Source organism: Melanotaenia boesemani, chromosome 9 (assembly GCF_017639745.1).
Source record: "Melanotaenia boesemani isolate fMelBoe1 chromosome 9, fMelBoe1.pri, whole genome shotgun sequence".
In the NCBI taxonomy this organism is placed as follows: Eukaryota; Metazoa; Chordata; class Actinopteri; order Atheriniformes; family Melanotaeniidae; genus Melanotaenia; species Melanotaenia boesemani.
In genome coordinates this window covers 35,608,206-35,623,168 of record NC_055690.1, presented here as the reverse complement: position 1 = coordinate 35,623,168, position 14,963 = coordinate 35,608,206, and the positions used below count along the sequence as shown (strand labels likewise).

Genomic DNA, 14,963 nt, shown 5'->3' with positions numbered 1-14,963 from the left:
CTCCATCTCTGGTGTGTTGTGTCTCAGATGAGGATGAGTGTGTGTCCCTGCCGGGTGTGTGCGGTTCGGCTCACTGTGAGAATGTCAGGGGAAGCTTCAGATGTAAATGTGACAGAGCCGGAGAGGAGTTCGAGACCGGAACCCGACGGTGTGTCAGCACTGCACCGCCAGGTAAACACAGACCGCCACCATTTATCCTCACACAGGATGCAACGTTTCCATGGAAACTTAAATCAATGATGAAACATTCGAGGTTTACAGACATGTCCTGACGATGAAACTCATTCCTTCTGCAGCTGGAGAGAAGATGTCTATCAACCACCACCCCTCTTCTCCTGCCTCATCTCCTTCCTCCTCCTTCCATGTCAGCATGGTGGAGCTGCCCCCAGTGCCGGCCCCTCTCCCCGCAGCCCGTCCTGGTGAGCTGAGGGAGTGTTACTACAACCTGGCTGATCAGGGGACCTGCAACCTCCTGGCCACCAACACCAGCCAGCAGGAGTGCTGCTGCACAGTGGGGGAGGGCTGGGGGCTGGGTTGCCAGTACCACACCTGTCCTCCTGTGGACACAGGTGAGAAATCCAGGACATGGCAAAATCCAGAATTCTGGATAATTCGCTGTCTGACAGTTGAAGTTTCTATGTTGCAGCCGAGTTTCTGTCTCTGTGTCCGAGTGGGATAGGATACATCACCGCAGGACCGGGAGCCTTTAGCTACAGAGGTACAAACACAACACACGACTGGTGGAGGAGGCGCGTTTGGTCACATCTGATGAGGGGGCGGGGTGCAGGGTGGTGCTGGCCACCTCTGAAATCTGATTGGAAACCTCAGGTGATTGACAGGCCACTGGTGGAGGAGGACAGAAGCATGCTCCAGATCTGCATGGATCACCAGTATCTCCACACCAGTTAGAAGTCAATTTAAACTAGTTTCCTAATTAGAAATATATGTGAATACTGACAATGGACTGCACATTTCTAGAAGATTCACTTAACAACTGAAGAGTAATCAGAGTATTTCTGCAGATTACAGGGCTCAGAGTTGTCTGTGCAGATTAGTGATTCTCAAACTTCTGTCAACATTATATACAAACCAGCCAAGTATCATCTAAACAAGCGCTGTCAGTTTAGGTTTTAGTTGTGGGGCCTCATTCAGTGCAACGTCGTCTCCAGACAAAGCGCAGGTCAACAGACCCCTATGATGAGTCAAGTCAATGGATCCAGGTTTCTCTTGCCTGGACGTAGGTCACTGGGAACCCACCTAGAGCCAGGCCTGGAGGTGGGGCACAGAGGTGAGCACCTGGTGACCGGGCCTTTGCCCATGGGACCCGGTCAGCTCAGCTCGAAAGGGTGACATGGGCCCCCCTCCCGTGGAATCACCACCTGCGGGAGAGACCATAGGGGTTGGGTGCAGTGTGAGTTGGGCGGTGGCCTAAGGCAGGTACCCTGACAGTCTGATCCTTGGCTGCAGAAGCTAGCTCTAGGGACATGGAACATCACCTTTCTGGTGGGGAAGGAGCCTGAGCTGGTGCGCAAGGGTGAGCGGTTCCGACTAGATATAGTTGGACTCACCTCAACGCACGGCTTGGGCTCTGGAACCACTGTTTTGTTTCTATTTTATTTGTTTTATTTCATTTACATGTTTGATTTCATTTTACTTATTTACTTATTTACACCAGACATGGATCATTAAAATCTCCAAACATTTAATTTCAGGTTCTTGGAAGTGAAAAATCTGTGAAAATTTCTCATCATGAACACAGCAACTTTTCCAGATCTAAAAAGTTATGTTAAATCCTCATTCTGCTGCCTGAATAGTCAGAATGAGAATGGAAGCAGTAGATGATGGTGTTTTTATCTCCAGATGTGGACAAATATATGTCTTCTCCTGTTGCCAGATGTGGATGAGTGCAAGCGTTTTCAGCCAGAGGTGTGTAAGAACGGAGTGTGTGTCAACAACATCCCTGGATACAGCTGCTACTGCTCCAGCGGATATGTTTACAACAGAACGCTGCTGGAGTGTGTGGGTAAGAACGTGCTGAGTGACACTGGAGGTTTCAGATACAGTTTAATCATGTTATCTGAACACAGTAACATGCTTTCTTCTCTGTTTCAGATCATGACGAGTGTGAGGAGGAGAGCTGTGTAGGAGGAGTTTGTGTCAACACGGTTGGTTCGTATTACTGTAGCTGTACTCCTCCTCTGGTGCTGGATGATACTCAGAGAAACTGTGTCAACTCCTCCCTCCTCACCGTGGGTAAGACTCCTGCTTTACTCCTCAGTCTGATCGGGAAAGTTGGAAGTAGAGCTTTGTAAAAAGTCTAGTCATCTGCATAAAAGTAGATCTTTTCAGCACTGATGGTGTTGTGGTGTGTTTCTTTCATTTCTGGTGTCCAGATGAAAACTTGTCGGTGTGCTGGCAGCATGTCAGTGCAGACCTGCTGTGTCAGAGTCCTCTACTCGGAGCTCAGGTCACCTTCATCGACTGCTGTTGTTTGTTCGGGGAGGGCTGGGGGATGGGCTGTGCCCTCTGTCCCTCCACCGACTCTGGTAAACAAAAATATTAGGTCAGATGGTCCTGTATCTGTAACTAAACAACATGAGTACCTGCTTGGTAGAAGGGTGACAGGTCATTTAGTCATTTCAGGTATGCTAGAAAAAACTGTCAACAGTGCTTTCAAGGTTTGAGGGAAAAGCATATAATCTCCAGAATGATAATTAGTTTTCATACTGTTAGCTTGGTTTTGTTTGCAGTTCACTAAGAGAACTGTAGCTCAGATTTCGAAGACTGATCATATCCAGAAAACCATTAGTGGGCCATGGAGTGGACTCAGTTTTTCACACTGTGATGTGTTCATCTGAGGCTGGATTTCCTGAATTTTAAGAACTTGTGATTTTTATTAGAAAAATGTAAAGAAAGCAAGATCTATTTTCTTGTTCACATGACAGTAAGGCTTTGTTTACACAATGACGCTGAGACAGAAAAAGCCAAAAGTTGTATTAAGTTTTGGCCTCTTGTTTCCACATCAACAGAGTTATGGATGGACAGAACTGCAGAAGTTTGAGAAAGGACTCCAGAGTGAAATTTTTTTTAAATGCAAGGCGAATCCTGTCCGTGCAAACATCAACTGGAATCTTTTGTATTTGTGTACTCGGGACCTGTTTACGCCTGCAAAACCTGCTTTTTTTGCAACATTTATACCGTCTGCTAAGATGCAGAAATTGCATGTGCTAGATAATCAAAACACCGCTATACAAGCGGTTTTTATGTCTTCAGGTCTGATGGGGATGTCGTGCACACGCTGGGTGTGTCATTGCAAAGTTTCACTGCCCACAGGCCTGACATGCACACTACAAAATTTCCAGTCCTATTTGTTTTTTCCGACTTCATGCAGATAGTTTTTATTCTGCTGTTGTCTAAATGCAATTTTTTCCAAACACACAGAGATAAATTTGGGGGTTTTTCATGGAAATGTCGTGTAAACAGGTTCTATGAATGCTGTTTTTTAAATTAAACAAAGAACCAGAACCAGAGACTAAATCCTCATTTATGATCTACACCAAATACGCATGTAAACAGAGCCTTTTTGCATCCTTAACTTTCATATTTTGGTCAGTTTTCAGAGAGCATAGCGGTACATGGCCAGGCATAGCAGATGGAGCAGTACCACTAGAAACCATGAGGGCACACTTGGGAGTATGTGGACACTGATGCTTGACAAGGTTTTACAGAGACATACCTATTTACAGATGCAAAGGGAGTGGGAATAAGACCTATGGCTGAGAATATACTTGTCTAATTAGGTGTGTTTATCATGCCTGCCTCATGAATTTTTTTTTTTTTTGCACATCATCAGAAATTACCAGTATTGGTTTGCAACCTGCAAAATTAGAGTCACCAGTAGGGGCAGTATAGGGACCAGTTTTGACCAGATGCAAGGGTTGGCAGCTGTACAAAAGTATGGAAAGTTCAGAAGACAAGACATGGTGTTCTTGTTTTAAGAGCCTTAGATATCTATGATCAACAATCTCAAAATTAAACGCTGACCTCCTCTATCTGGTCTGAGTTCTCTAAAGCGCCCCCTGGTGGAATCCTCTGGTTAGCAGCGTAGAACACAAGCAAGGATGAGAACAATTAAGCCCACAACAAAGCTGGATTCTTACGTAAATGCGTAACAAAGAGATGCCGGATGAGAGATAAAATCACTGAAAACGGATGAAATTTAATTTCTGAAAATGGTCTAAATCAAATAGGCCATACATCAAATGAACATAAAATCAAAGCGGGCAACTATAAAAATACACAAAACAACCACAGAAGGAGGAAAACGGCTGCAGGGATCTGATTTACATCAAAGACTTTTATCCATTAGTTTTTCTCAGGTTTTCTCTTTCTGTAGATGCCAGAATTTTAAACGTCATTTTAGCTTCAGGTTTGTGTCTCCTCTCGGCAGAAGTCTACGTCAACCTGTGCAGCTCGTTTTCTTCTTCAGTGTTCCCGGAGAGCTTTCCGGACTCGAGATTGAGACCAGGACCAGGACCAGGACCAGGACGAGGGGGTACGAGCAGCACAAATAACTCTGTTATCTCATCTCTATTTTTTTGGTCCATTCCTCCATCTCATCCAGAGTTTTTCCTTGTCTGGTCTCCTCAGCTCTTCCATACAGTCCGGACTTCTTCCCTCCTCCGCTGGTTCCCAGCAGAGACCTCAGTCCCACCGACTACGATGATTATTCTCCTGCAGGAGGCAGCAGGTCCGGCTTTAGAGGGAGGACACCGGCCTCCTTCAGCCAGCCGGATGGACCCTATGGAGGGTCTGAGTACAGGTGAGATGCAGCAGCTCATCATCATCATCATCAAATGTAAGTTGCTTTGGATAAAAGCGTCTGCCAAATGACTGTAGAATAGAATAGTAGAATCAAGTTTAAACTCTGATAATGATTCATTTTCGTGTCCGTCAGTAACAGCTACTACTCTGAAGGAGACTACGGCTCCCCTGATGTCTCCCCAGCCAGGACTCCCTCCTTCCGTCTACCCCCAGACCCGCGATCTGAGATCACATACGGAGCCCGGCCTTTTCCTCCTTCCCAGCCCGAGCTGCCTCCTCTCAGCCTGGCTCCACTGCCCGGATCTCCCTACGAGGACCAGGAGGAGGAGGAGGAGGAGGACAGGACGTGGAGGCCGGGCCCTCCATTTCCCCCCTTCACCGACAGGAGCAGAGTAGGAGGAGGAGCACCGAGGAGGGTTTATGAGAGTGAGTCTTCCTTCAGGCTCTGGTTTAACACTGAGAGGAGCATCCACTGATGACAGAGCTCCTCCTTCCTTCGTGTCTTTCAGGGCCTTACGAGTCGTACGGCGGCCTGAGTGCCGCAGAGGATTGTGGGATTCTGCACGGCTGTGAGAACGGCAGGTGCATCCGTGTTATGGAGGGTTACACCTGCGACTGTTACCAAGGATACGAGCTGGACATGACCTCTATGACCTGTGTTGGTAAGCTTCAGGTCTGCAGCTTATGACCGCGGTGAAGTTTCTGATGCTCGCAGGTAAACGGGCGGTGTCACATGTCCAGTCCTGACACCTGGATCACAGATTTGAAATCTGATAGCTGTCCCTTATTTATGGGAAGTTTTTTCTGTTTTTAACCCCTGGAGAACTGCTACTGGCCTTTTTAAAAAGTCACAGATTTTGGTGAAACACCTATTTTTGTAATTGCGTTTAGGTAAAATCTAAATTTGCTGTCGTTGGTGAACGTGTTTCAGCATTGTACTTTTTGTAAATGTAAACATGGTTTCTAAGATGTAAATGTGTATCGTGAAAATGTGTTTCACTCGATGTAATATTGTTTTGCACTTCCTGGCCTCCGTAGCTTTTAGTGTTGCAGTGGTGACTTTGACTAAAGGTGAGTTTGTCTTTGTGTGTTTGCAGATATAAACGAGTGTGAGGACAGCATCAGCGTGGAGTTTCCATGCGTGAACGCTCGCTGCGTGAACACTGCCGGCTCGTTCCGATGCGTCTGCAGGAGAGGATACGTCCTGTCCCGCAGACAAAATTACTGTGTCGCTGCTTAGACCAGACGGACTGGACTGGGCTGAGATCCATTAGACCAGTACATAGACTGGACCGCACAGTGGCACGCTAAACTGGCTTCATTACTGGACCACATATGATAAACTAAACTTAACCAGGTAAAAGATGTACTGGACTAAAATACTCTATTGTCTTTGATTGCACTAAACTGGGCAAGGCTAGACTGGGTTACCTTCCACAGCTTCTATCCCCACCAGCTGAAATAAAAAAGTTCAACATGCACATCTATAAATCATGTCCTCTTATGAGACACTTTAGTTTTGCCAGTTTTCTGCCCACTTGTGCTTGTTTTTTCTGGAACTGGGCAGCTACATTTTGTATTTTGGCTATTTTTCAGGAAGCGTGTTAGTTGGGTTAGCAATGGTTACAAGAAACGATGGTAATTTGGTTATTTAGATGTAGTTTTCTGCTGATTAACACAATCATCAGCTGTTGGAGCCTAATTTCTTCAGCTCATTGTATCAGTAAAATTTAAAAATGCAAAAAATCAAATTTTTTCAAGTTAAACATCCTTTAGAAAGAGGTGATAATTCAAACCTGGGAAAGACGTTAGAGAATTACGGCCTGTTATGGCCCTTTCCCACTAGTACACACTTAGCCCTACCTTACCTACCGACACCACACCACCCTGGTTTCGATTGTTCCCATTACAACAGAGGGCAGCTGAGTCTACTTTCAGTGTGGGCGGGGTCATCTTATCAAGGCGGCTAGTAAGTATTGTAAAGTCATTTGTTTCGAGTTGTGCCCAGCTCGCTTTGAATTTTTTCGTCGGCTAACAAACACAAAAAGGTCTTCACCTCTGTGTCGGACCATGGGGACTGTTTTTAAAACATCATCTCTGCTGCTGCCGCCGCCAGTGTTGTTATCCTCAGTCGCAGCTTCAGGGTGTAAAGATGGCAGGGTCAGGAGTTGCTCTCATGACTCCTCCCATGATGTCAAATTCTAGCCAACAGTGGTCTGCTATCTCGACACGTCACAATTTTTAGCCCAGCTTCACACCTTCAGAAACCCGACGGAGTATAAAAAGCTAAAAATGTATCTACTAGTCCTGGGAAAATCCTGATGGGAACACCTAGAAATCGGGAGGGGTGGTGTTGGTACTAGTGTGAAAGGGCCATAAGTGTTTCAGATCAGGCTGTAAACGCTGATGCAGTATGCAGTGTAATCCAGCAGAGGGCGCTCTGGTAACTGTTTGACATACTACATACCCTGTTGACCTCTCAGTTAAATAAGCTAACGTTGCCATGAAAATGGAACAAACAAGCAAAGACAAATAAAAAAAAACAACAATCACAGCATCTGGATATGATTAGAGTTGTGTGTTATTTTAAAATATTAACATATCTGGAGATAACACAACATGTCATCTGAAGGTATCTATGAGCTTACATGGGCTGAAAGCTCAAACATAGCATTTCTGCATCCAGTTTTGGGAAACCTGGGAAAATGGCTTAGGGAACAGGTTCAGGACATCACTAAATAGTCTTCTTCTTTATTTTCATTAGTGTGTTAAATCCCTGAACAACTAGAAACTAACCAGGAAAGCCTACACCCGTTTCTGTCCAAGTGTGTTACGAGCTAATGTTTTTCCTGCTAGGACAACAGCTGAACATGCAGCCAGATCGGTTTCTCATTATTAGCAGTGAATATCATTTCTACCTGAAGCATGCCATTACTACAGGATGGAAACCCAGTCCAAAATGTTGACAGGAGAGTGGAAGTTGTACGTTCTCACAAATAAGCTGATTAACTCTCAAAATTCCACACAGTTTGTTGCCATTTTTGGAGCAGCATAAAGGTCGACCAGAAGAAGAAAGCAGAATTTATTACTAACAGAACTTTGTAGAAATAACACACAGATCAACAGTGACCAAACCTTTTCTCATCTCATCGTTCTCTCAAGTCTTGGCTTTCAGGAGAAAAAATATTGTTATTGAAACAAACACACAACAGAAACTATTTCCATGTTTCCACTTTTTCCTCATTTCCAGTTATTCCTGCTACTATTTACCTGCTATCCTCACTAAACCAACTCCAGCTCAGCTGCTTTGTGGCGCCACCGTGCATCAGAAACGTCTTCTTGGCTTTATTCCAGCCATAGAGGAGCATTATTTTTCTTCTTTTCACACACACATAGACCTTTCTGCTCACTGGTTGATCTTTGGCTGCTCCTGATTGGACGTTACCGTCAATCTAAGCTCTCTGATTGGTGGAAAGTCTGACAGGAAGTGGCTTCATCATCATGTCCAGGTCTAAATAGAGGTCTCTTAGCAACATAGTAGTGATGGTGATGTTTTTATGGTGAAATGTGATAAATAAAGCTGTTATCATGGATCATTGTGGATTTACCAGATAGAGTCTCTGAATAAAACTACATTTAGTGGCTGGATTGTAAACCTCCTGGATGGGAAAGAAATGCTGGAAAACGTCTGTAGACCTAAAGGGTAGCTATCCATCACATTTACCCCACAGAGCTACACACCACCGCTCCTGACGATAGAAGAGATAGACCTCAATGGCACTGACGATGTAGTTCAGTTTTGAGTGTTAAAAAGCACATCATTGTTTTGTTTTTTTTGTTGTTGTTGTTTTATCTTTGTCTGAGCCAGTTTAGCCCTGTTCAGCCCAGCGTTTAAACCATCATAACCCTGTTTGGCCCTGTATTTAAACCAGGTTAGCCCTGTATTGGAAACCAAGCTGCACCCAAAATTCATGAGTTTGTTTGGGACTTTCTGAAAAGTCACAGCATTGACACTGTGGATGTTTACGATGATGATTGTTTTTAAATCAGCTCTAACATGAGTTATCACCTTATTATAACACTGAGTCTACGTTTTAGACTGCAGTCTGGTGTGCAGCAAGTTTTAATTTTCAAAAAAGGTTTTGCAATAATTATGTCTTTGGTTTAAAATTTATATAAAGGATAAAGAGGTTACACCTAAAAGAAGATGTAGGATTTCTGGCAGAAGCTGTTGTCTGTTGTTTTAATAATTGTCTCTAGGTAGTTAAAAAAAAAAAAAAGAAAGATCAAATTGAAGTAGGAGCCTAAGTGAGCTTTACATTTTAATGTTAGCTTTGACCTAAACAGATGCCTATGTCTGAAAAATGCTATCACTTAGCAAGTATACAGCAATGTAGCATTGTAGCTATCTTTGTTAGATTTTATCAGTGAGTAAAAAGCAAAAAGCTTTTGCTAAAATTGAATTTTAAACAGATAAAAAGAAGTAGCTAAATTTTTTTGTTCATGTTGTGATGTTTTTTTAATAAATTTACAAAACAACTAAATGTGCTTTGCTGAGTTATTTGCTAGCTAGCAGCTAATTTTCAAAGTATGCACATTTTTTTAGCTGGTAGCTCATAAACTAGCTAACAAGCTCAGAGGTGTGTTGTCTGCCTTTGTTAGCTAGCTGCTAACTTTTAGCTCAAGAGCTAATAAACAAGATGAAAAGTGTTAGCTTGTGCTAAAATATGCTTTGTTAGCAGAACTGTAGCCACTGAAATACTGAAGCCGCAGCTGCAAAGAAAATAAATAATGTAACTGTGGAATAATATTAGTTTGACAGTTTTTATGAAAAGGTCCACCTGGACACCTCCAGACCAAGATATCTCAGTACATTGGCTCCATTGTTTTGAGCCTGTTGGATTGACTACTGTGACCATTAATAAAAAAAAAAAACATATTTTACTTATCTTGCAAAATTACTCAATTAATTTTCATTCATAAAATTTTATAAAGGTCTCCATTTTTTTACTATTGGTCAGACTTTGGTAAGACATGGAGTCTGTTGAACTCCTGGTTATTGTAATACTGCTCTTTTTACGGCCACTGGACCAAATTAAAGGGATTACCCAAATATTATAGTATTAAGAATAGCAATGCTAACTTGTAGATTAATTTTAAGAAACATCTGATTGGCTTAAAACCCACTGAGTAATGAGGTCTGCAGGTGGGTTTTAATTAGCTAGTATGCAACTAGCCGTTAGCTACAGAGCTCATAAACAAACCAGTTTAAAAATAACATCAGTAGCCCGGAGTGTTGAAATGAGTCCAGATGTTATTCTCTAGTTTCTGTCATGGTGGAGAAATTATTATTTTAAGTTTTTTCTATTTTGTGCACAACACATTTTAAAACATCTGTTCTGTTTTTTCCTCCACAGGTTTGATTTTAGGTCTTAAATCAAACCTATCAAACCAAAAAACCTATCAAAAATAAAAATGATCAAACCTAATTCTAATTCAGGTTTTAATGTCAGCACATTCACACGCTGTTTAAACCAGAAACAGACACATTTGTCCCATAACTAGTTTACAAATGAAAGAAGCAGAGGAAAATGTGTAGAGATTTAACTTAACACTGAAGTATTGATTATAACACTTTTTTTTATCTCTTGTTTTCAAGACTCTGTTTCTTACAACATTGTCCTAATTCTCCATTTTTCAGTTAAAATTTTACTTTTAGAGACCAGTCAGTGGTGCTGGATGATTTTTCTTTGAACCCTAAAAAGGAAAGAACTTTGCTCTGAAAGATGGAGGGATGGGGCCAGATGGAAGGACCGGGATTGGGTTTATTTCATGTTTGTTGTGACTCATTCCCAAATACACCATCCTGCTGCCAAAAATTCCCTCCAAACCAACATGGATTTACACCCCACACACCCCTTTTCCTCTGTTGATTTAAGTTTCCTTTGAATGTGTGAGAAATATATGACATGTAAACTTTTATTTCTGTGTCCTCAGATGGATTTTATAAACACTAAATGAGATTATAGTTACTGACTTGTCTGTGGTTTATACTTTTGTTTTGTGTAAATTCAAACTTCAGTGCAGCTTCCACTCATTATGTACCAGTCATACTGTGTATAATAACTCACCTTGTCACAATCACTCATTCCTACTAAATGAAAGCTGTCGTCGTGGTGCTGAATCCAGAGTGATGAAGCTGAAGTTGAAACTATAACATGCACTGATTCTTCCTGGTATCATCTGTCACAGCAGGATTTCACTGTCTGAATTTCCGTCTCTGCTGTTTTTAAAACTGATCTTTTTGATTGTTAATGACACATTTTTATCACTGTGTATTTGACTAGAAATGAAAATATATTTGCACATTTTAAAAAAGTGTTTGTGTGATTTCTGTTGGAAGTTGCTCACGTTTACAGAAAGCTGCAGGTTTTCATTTTCAAGATACAACCCCAATTCAAAGAAAGTTTATTCTCTGTGTAAAATGTAAATAAAACCAGAATCTCATCATCTCATCTTTTATTCCCAGTAGAAGATAAAAACATGTCAGAGGATGAAACTGAGAGGTTTCACCATGTGATGAAAATATGAGCTGACAGTGAATCTGATGGCAGGAACCTGTCTGGAAAAAGTTGGAACAGGAGCAACAAAAGGCTGGAAAAGTACCTGGTACAAACCAGAAACACCTGGAGGAGCATTGGACAACTAACCAGGTTACCTGGTAACAGGTCAGTAACATGACTGGTATAAAAGGAGCATTTCAGAGAGGCAGAGTCTCTCAGATGGAAAGATGGACAGAGCTTCACCAATCTGAGACAAACTGGATCTAAAACTGTGGAACAATTTCAGAAAAATGTTCTTCAGACTTTGAAGATCCTCCATCTACAGTGTAGAATATCATCAGAAGATTCAGAGAATCAGGAGGAATCTCTGTGTGCATGGGACAAGGCTGGATGCTGGTGATCTTCTGCATTAAAAGCAGACATGATTCTCTACTGGAAACCACTGCATGGACTCAGGAAGACTTCCAGAAACCACTGTCTGTGAACACAGTTCACCCTGAAACCCACAAATGCAGGTTAAAGCTCCATCATGCAGAGAAGAAGCCAGATGTGAACAGGATCCAGAACCAGCTTCTTCCGTCTTCTCTGGACCAAAGCTCATTTAAAATGGTCTGAGGCAAAGTGGAAACCTGGATGAAGATGTGAACTAGTTTGTGGAAAGCATGGACGGCGTGTCCTGCAGACTAAAGAGGAGAGGGAGCATCCAGCTTGTTATCAGTGGACAGGTGAAAAGCTGCATCTCTGATGGGATGGGACTGCATTAGTGCCTATGGCGTGGGCAGCTTCCACATCTGTGAAGCTCCATCAATGCTGAAAAGTACATGGAGGTTTTAGAACATCACCCTGGAACTACTTTTTACATCGTGCTGAACATCACCCTGGAACTACTTTTTCCAGACGTCTTGCTGCCATCAGATTCACTATGAGCTCATATTTGGTAAAATGTCTCAGTTTCATCATCTGAGTTGTTGTTTATCTTCTACTGGGAATGAAATATGGCTTGATGAGATTCTGATTGTACTGTATCTACATTTTACACACAGACCCGATGTTTTTAGGAGGGGGGGGGGTGTAAATTTTACACTAAAAAAACGCTGATCTCACTGTCCTCTGGGGGAAAAATGTTAGCATGCTGCTAAAACTTTAGAGTTGTGCAGCAAATGTTTGTTGTTGAGTCACTGCAGGCGATGCTCGCGTGCTGCCCGGCTCTAATCCTCCACCTGGCTCCTTCACTTTAATGCTTGCACTGTTTATGTAGATCTAGGCTTCTAAGCCACTTTGCATTATAGGCCAATCCATCCACAGGCACACACACTCAGCACACACACTCACAACCTTAGGCAGCATTAAGTGGATTACAGAGGTTCACCTCGTACGAGGCTGAACCTGTGAGCCAGCGGAATATCAGCTTTTACTTTCACAGAACAGGCATGGCTGCTTACATCGCTGCAGAGGCACTGATTTAACACCTGAACCACCCCGAACACAACACACAAAAAAGAGGTGTGTCCAGGTTATTGGGACCTGAAACACCCTGGAATCACCAAAAACAGTTCAGTCCAAAACCAAAACCCTCAATTCAGCATCTTCTGGTTAGTCTGGATTACACAGACTAACTGTCTGTGTAATCTGTGTCTGTGTACCACTAACTGAGGTAACCAACACAAAAGTTTTAACCAGAGACATCATGATCATGTTCATCAGCCTTAAAAACTGGTCTGGCCCCTCTCTCTCGCTGTCTCATACACACACACACACACACATGCACACACGCACACACACACACACACGTCGGGAGGCGTGCACGCCATGAAGGATTGGAGTAGGTGGAGGGTGGGGGAGGGGCGGTTGATGCTATCTTGGCAGCTTCACACGTGTCATCATTCCTGGAAAATTCAAAAATGGGCAAAGCAGTGGAGCTGAGAAGGAAACTGTGAAGGTGGGGGTGGATGATTGACACCCATCAAACCGAGCTAACCCGGAGCTAATGGTAGCTAACTAGCTAACGGAGGTAGGCAGGCTAAAGCGAAGGTGCGCTGTTAGCTGTCTAAAAACCGCGGTTGTGCTGCACTCTCCCTTCTTGCTGCGGATCATATCTCAATCATAAGGACACGCCCCTAATTATCCCGAATTTCAAGATTAAAAAACATCCAAACAGCTGAATTAGAAAAAAAATTCACCCTCCTCACAGTTGTCATGAACCCATTAATCCTTTTAATCCTAAAATGGATTTTTGTACCAGGCTTTAAACATGTTTATTTCTGCTGTTAGCGGATGAGGGGGGGAACTGCAATTCTTTGCACTTCCACATAGGCTTCACATTTTACCGTTGGAGATTGCCGCATGCTCTGACAACATCACAGATGGATTCTGGGATTTGTAGACTATCAGCAGGGTTTTAAAATCTATCCTGTGACTGATTGGAAACCAGTATAAAGATGTTAAACCAGTCTGGTGTGTTCAGATACGTTCTCACTCAAGGTCTTAATGCTGAAATCTGACTTCAGTGTGAACTGAACGCAATCCCAAAGTCACCCGGACGTGCTGAAGAAGACGTGACGTCATGTGCCGTATACGGAGGTAAAAATGGATGCTACATGTGTTAGTGTGTGTATACGAGTTTTAAAGTTGTCAACCTTGTTATGTCTATTGTTGCCATGTGATCTGACCATGTCCCGCCTCCTCCGGCGCAGATTTCTGACGCCTATCTCACTTCAATGACGTACAAGTCAGATGAAATGCGACCATTCAGACTGAAGTCGCTTTGACAAAGATTGGATCTGATCTTTTACCACGTCGGGTCTGGGTTGGATTTGTGCTGCAGATGTTTAATGGTCTTTCTGGGAAGACCAGTACAGTAATCCAGTCAACCAGAGATGAATGCATAAATGAGTTCCAACTTTTTTCTGTTTTCTTTGGAAAACTAAACTTTTTATTTTGATGTTTCTGAGTTGGTAAAAGCTTCTTAGTGGTAGCTTTGATGTCAGATCTGAGTCTATCAACACACCAACGTTTCTAACCTTTAACAGCTCCAGTCTCCATGTGTTTACCAATCCTGACCCTCTTCCCTCTGCTACCAAACAGAATAATCTCAGTTTTATTTTCTTTTAATTGTAGAACAATTCCCCTCATTCTCAGGAAGTCTATTGGCTGCAGTCTTCTGGTGACAGAGACACATGAAGTTGTGTATCCTCTGCATAATTTTGATCATTTTGACCTACAGAAAGCATGTACACATTAAGTAGAAGAAGTCCAAGAACGGACCCCTGGGGGACTCCACAAGCCACTCGCTCAGATTCAAAGCTGCCACTCGTAACTAAATAACTCTGAACTTAAGTTGGTGCTTTACTGGTTCAGCGTCGCTCAGCTCAGCAGGTGCTTGACCGAACTTTCTGTCAGTCTTTTCAGCAACTGACTCATTCAAGCAAGAACAGAGAGATGTTCTGGTTTTACTGAGACTCCGAGGATATCAGCGTTTTTTTAGTACCCTCAGGAACATATTATACCATGTTGGTGTTTGTGGCCTGGTACATTTCCAAAATGTCTCTTTTGAATGATGCAAAACTTTAAAAAGGA

The 14,963-nt window shown here is 42.8% G+C and overlaps 1 protein-coding gene across 2 annotated transcripts in view; it reads left to right on the top strand.

The window, feature by feature from the left end:
- The window catches only part of LOC121646282 (latent-transforming growth factor beta-binding protein 1), a 97,188-nt gene extending 89,835 nt beyond the window's left edge, over window positions 1–7,353 (top strand). For both annotated transcript variants that reach the window (XM_041995187.1, XM_041995188.1), the window contains 11 exons: window positions 28–171; window positions 297–569; window positions 647–718; window positions 1,895–2,023; window positions 2,113–2,253; window positions 2,394–2,546; window positions 4,451–4,555; window positions 4,651–4,822; window positions 4,958–5,250; window positions 5,334–5,486; window positions 5,922–7,353. In XM_041995187.1, coding sequence (XP_041851121.1) covers window positions 28–171; window positions 297–569; window positions 647–718; window positions 1,895–2,023; window positions 2,113–2,253; window positions 2,394–2,546; window positions 4,451–4,555; window positions 4,651–4,822; window positions 4,958–5,250; window positions 5,334–5,486; window positions 5,922–6,064 — 1,778 coding nt within the window. In that variant the 3' untranslated portion in view covers window positions 6,065–7,353. The remainder of the gene's footprint in view (window positions 1–27; window positions 172–296; window positions 570–646; window positions 719–1,894; window positions 2,024–2,112; window positions 2,254–2,393; window positions 2,547–4,450; window positions 4,556–4,650; window positions 4,823–4,957; window positions 5,251–5,333; window positions 5,487–5,921) is intronic.
- The last annotated feature ends 7,610 nt before the right edge of the window (window positions 7,354–14,963 follow it).